Source organism: Alligator sinensis, unplaced genomic scaffold (assembly GCF_000455745.1).
Source record: "Alligator sinensis unplaced genomic scaffold, ASM45574v1 scaffold216_1, whole genome shotgun sequence".
Classification (NCBI taxonomy): Eukaryota; Metazoa; Chordata; order Crocodylia; family Alligatoridae; genus Alligator; species Alligator sinensis.
In genome coordinates this window covers 4755956-4760742 of record NW_005841868.1, presented here as the reverse complement: position 1 = coordinate 4760742, position 4787 = coordinate 4755956, and the positions used below count along the sequence as shown (strand labels likewise).

The window sequence follows — 4787 nt, the reverse complement described above, 5'->3', positions numbered from 1 at the left end:
TGCATGGCATCAGTTATAGCTGGAGGCTGAGGCTGACCAGAAAAAAGAGGTCTGTATTATGAAGGCTCCCAAACGTTAGTGAGGCTATAGGCCCCCAGTTCTCCCAGGACTGCATATTTTTCAAATGTACACATTTCCCTGCCCTCTTGAAAAATGCTGCCTTGGGCAGTTCCAAGGAGTTTGTCTCTGTAGTCATTGCTACCGAGCGACATGAAGCAGTGGCAGTGGGGTGTTACAGGAGCTGTGCCCAGCAGAGACCATGGCAATTATTTTTTAAGACATTCCCCCCCACCCCCACTTCAGTGGCCTTTTTTAAAATGAAACAAATCTGCAGAAAACTGCTTGGGCTGGGCTGTTTTGTTTTGTTTTTTTTAATCCAAATTTGTGGTGCATTTTGAATTTGGTAGCTCTTTCCTTTCCTCATTTTCCTTTGTTTTCCCTTCTTGCCCTCTTTCCTATTTTTGCAAGTCTATTTTCTTTTCCAAAAAAAATGGAGAAATCAAGAAAACATTTAAGAGAAAGCAAGCAAATGAAAAAAGCCCCAAGAGCAGACGTATGGTGAATGCAGTGAACAAAAGTAGCGCTTCCCAGCTGCGCTGCCTGCCTCTTCCCTCCCACCCAAGCCTTTTCTGACTGACTCCAAGTCATGTCAGCTGAGGTTTGATGTAGAGGACTTAGGCGGGGTGGGGCGGCAGATCTGATCCAAATGTCAGGAGCTGTGGGAAGAGGCTTTTGCCCTGAAACAGGCTTTTGTGTGACGAGATTCAGATGAAGCCAGGGGATGGGAGAAGGAAGGGTAAGGTTGAGAGCACGTGGAAAGCAAGGAGTTCAAACCCTGGCACCCAGGCCTTCCTCTGATGGTGGGCGCAGGGTCGCAGCGCACTTGGCGGCAGCACCTGCTCGGCGGGGCAGTGGCTCTTGGCCAGGCAGGGCAGGGTTCATGCCATGAGGCCAAAGGGGCCTGCATGGGCCGCCCTTGGGCAGGCAGCTCTGAGGCAGCTGGGCAGGGAGACGCCTAGTGGTGAAGCCATCCCGGCAGCGGGAGCCTGCTCCCAGCTTCCTCAGCGCTGCGTCCCTGTGGCACCTGCCCCGTCTCAGCGCCTTGTTCCTGGTCCCTGGACAGGCTCGGGCCTGGCTGGGGCGGTGGAGCTGCCTCTGCACCCCGGTAGGCACCTTGGGGCAGTGCTGGGGCCGGGGCCGGGGGCTCCTGCAGGGAGGCTGAACCGGGTCCTGCAGCCCCTTCCTTGCAGGGGGCCGAGGGGCCTAAGCTGGTGCTGCCCCTAATGGCCAGGGCAGGGCCAGCGACAGCGCGGGCCACGGGGACTTGCAGAGAGCCGGCAATGTCGCCCTAGCTGGTCGTAGGGGGGCAGGCCCAGACCCTGCCGGCCCCAAGAACGGCCCAGCCTTGTTCCCCCGGGCGCGCCCCGCAAGGCGGTCATTGTGCCGAAGGGCCTTTATTTTCAAGTGCTGGTTTTAATAGCCGGGTCGCAGTCGCAGGAGCCCCCGCGGCTCCCCGACAGCCAGCCCGGCGCTCTCCAGAGCCTGCCCAGTGCCAAGGCAGGGGTGGCCCGCAGCTCGCAGGAGGCGCTCCCAGCGAAAACAAATGCCCCAAAGCTCGGGGTTGTAAGTGGTCCCACTGTAATCGACAGGGATCCCGGTTTTCTCTGGAAGAAAACAAACAAACCCTAATTTTTTTATTTTAAAAAAGTAACTCAAAATCCACATTTTTCCGTGATTAAAATGAAACGCTGCTAGTATATAGATCTATATATGTGGATTTTGAGTTACTTTTTTAAATCTGAAAATTGGGGGGGGTTTTTATCGGAGAAAAGCAGGATCCCTGATAGTCAGTGGGGGGCCCTTCCTGGAGCCGCCACTCAACAACAGGTGGGGTGTGAGCCCCGCGGGCCAGGGGAGGTATGCGCAGTAAGGAATTAAACTTTTGTTTTGGGGTTTTTTGGTTTTTTGTTCCAAGCTTCCAGAAAGGTTTTTGCCAAGTATAAAGCCAAGGGTGGACTGATGGGTAAAGTGAGGATAGATCCTGGGGAAGGGCTGCTGCTGCTCAATCCTGGCTCTGGGTAGGATTAGGATTGTGGGAAGTTTACAGACCTCGGTAAGCAGTGTCAGGAGCTGTATGTAGGGGTGGATCAAACCGTCACACTGCTATAAACTCGTGAAACTCAAATCATCGTGCATCTTATTAGGGTCATTCACAGACCATCCGTAGAGCCCATCAATAATTAAAGGACATGAGGAATGACTGTCCCTTTAAGATGCTCCACAATGCTCTCCTTTAGTCATTAGAGAAAACTCAGTAAATGCTATAAATTCACAGCCCTACCTCCCCTTAATAATGTGATAGGTGAGGGGGTTCTTAGCTTTGATTTTTTCTGCTGCTTAGTCACTTTTTAGGTGGAAAAAAATACATTGGACTGGCATTTTCCAGCTTGTTTCTCACCTGGAGGGGAAGGGGGGACCTGTGTGTGTTGGGGGTGGGGTGGGCTTTGAGGGGCTGGAGAGACAGTGCTAGACACTATACAAACACATCTTGTCTTGCAGAGTTTACAGTTTAAATTGACGTGACAAACAAAGGGAGGATGGGAAGCAGAGGTGTAAGCAGAAGGTTAGGAGCAGGAACAGAACCGTTCCTGGGGACATCCTGGAACATGGATGGAATTTGGTTGTGTTCATCTAGCACGCACATTTCTGGGAGCAGGGATGGTATCGGTTCTACCAACACCTAGCAAATCGCCATGCGAATTCACATCCTTGGTTTTGTGGAATAAGCTCAAATGGTTCAGAAGCTATTAGGCAGACATGGTTCTTTGGGTAAATCCAATCTCTTTTATTAGACCAACTCAAATAGTTGGAAAAATTCTTCTTTGAAAACTTTTGGGAACAGATACCCTTCATCAGGCAGAGAAAGCTATTATTTACTTTGTCCCCTGGCCTATCATCCCTATTTCTGCTGTACAGCCCTCAGGGTGCCAACTGCTTGTTTACTGGATAATAGTCTTAAAGGATTTGAAGGAATTTCTTCCTACAGAGTAAGAAACTTGCAATTTTTTACAGAAGATGTAGTGGACAGAACTGTGGAAGAGAGTTCAATAAAAAGGAGCACTGCAGGAACTGGTAGTTGTCTGACTTACAAAAGGTGACTGCTCTGGGCAGTGACGGGGGTGGGGTAACATTCGGATTAAACAGCACGACCACGTAAAAACTCCTCGGATGTCACAGGTCATGTTCCTTTTCCTGCAGATCTTTCAGGCTTGGGGCTGTGATTCCCTTCATGCTGCTTTGCCCGTTTTCATTCCTTGAGGGATGGCAGTATTTCAAACTGACTTAAGTCTGGTTACCAGCCTCTAAAACCTATTGATATCAGTGCATTTCTATAATCGAGTCAATGGCTCCTAGGTAACCATGTGCTACAGTGGTGGGGATAGTAGTCCTTACATGTTGGAGATTTTTCTTGGCTACTAGAACAGGGGAATTCAACTGTCTAGTGACTTTCAGGATCATTTTGGCTCCAGGCAGTTGTCACTTCTGACCCATCAGAAAAGTTTGGAATCCAAGTTTTTAAATATGTAGCAAAGAACACTTTCCATCCGTTGGTCTCATTAGCTTTGCAGAGGTGGAATAAGAATTATTTCCATTTGCAGATGGAGCAACTAAGGCACAGAACAACAAAGTAACCCATGCACATTCAGGCAGCCAATCAGCAGGAGTATTGGAACTAGAGCTCATTAATAGCTTCTGGTACCTTTGGCATTATTTTCTTCTGAAGAGAAAAATAGTCATGATCAGGGATCCTGGTTTTCTCTCTCAAAACAAAAAAATCCCCAATTTTCAGATTTAAAAAGGTAACCCGAAATCCACATTTTTCCATGATTAAAATGAATTCTCTCTCTCTCTCTCTCTCTATAGATATATTTAAATAAATTGGAGATTTTTTTTATTAGAGAAAACCAAGATCCCTGGTGATTAACTTGTAGTTTGGACACAGAATAATACCATTCAATGGCCATTAGTCCTCTCACACTGGTGCATAGCTGGGCCCTATAAACTTACAAAGAATAGACACGTTCCTCCACTGTTCAAAGGAAAAGAATTCATGGAGCCACTTAGTCCACTTTGGTACTAGGAACACTGGGAAGTGCCACCAAAGTAGCACACCTGACTGAATGCAGCCCTAACTGGATACAGTACGTTGAGTTCAGGAAGGCCTTCGATACGATATCCCACCCCATACTGGTGAACAAGTTAAGAGGCTGTGACTTGGATGACTACACAGTCCGGTGGGTGGCGAATTGGCTGGAGGGTCGCACCCAGAGAGTCGTGGTGGATGGGTCGGTTTCGACCTGGAAGGGTGTGGGCAGTGGGGTCCCGCAGGGCTCGGTCCTTGGACCGATACACTTTAATGTCTTCATCAGCGACTTGGACGAGGGAGTGAAATGTACTCTGTCCAAGTTTGCAGATGACACAAAGCTGTGGGGAGAAGTGGACACGCCGGAGGGCAGGGAACAGCTGCAAGCAGACCTGGACAGGTTGGACAAGTAGGCAGAAAACAACAGAATGTAGTTCAACAAGGAGAAATGCAAAGTGCTGCACCTAGGGAGGAAAAATGTCCAGCACACCTACAGCCTAGGGAATGACCTGCTGGGTGGCACGGAAGTGGAAAGGGATCTTGGAGTCCTAGCAGAGACACCAAGATGAACATGAGTTGGCAGTGTGACGAAGCCATCAGAAAAGCCAATGGCACTTTATCGTGCATCAACAGATGCATGACA

General features: G+C 49.0%; 1 protein-coding gene across 2 annotated transcripts in view; it reads left to right on the top strand.

Annotated features, from left to right (window-relative positions):
• The first annotated feature begins 757 nt into the window (after window positions 1–757).
• Window positions 758–4787, top strand: part of GAL3ST1 (galactose-3-O-sulfotransferase 1) — a 46495-nt gene continuing 42465 nt past the window's right edge. Inside the window, exon 1 of one of the 2 annotated variants that reach the window (XM_006016834.3) lies at window positions 758–796. In XM_006016834.3, coding sequence (XP_006016896.1) covers window positions 782–796 — 15 coding nt within the window. In that variant the 5' untranslated portion in view covers window positions 758–781. Of the gene's footprint in view, window positions 797–1076; window positions 1166–4787 lie in introns of those variants that run through there. The other variant, XM_006016836.3, reaches the window with a different exon arrangement.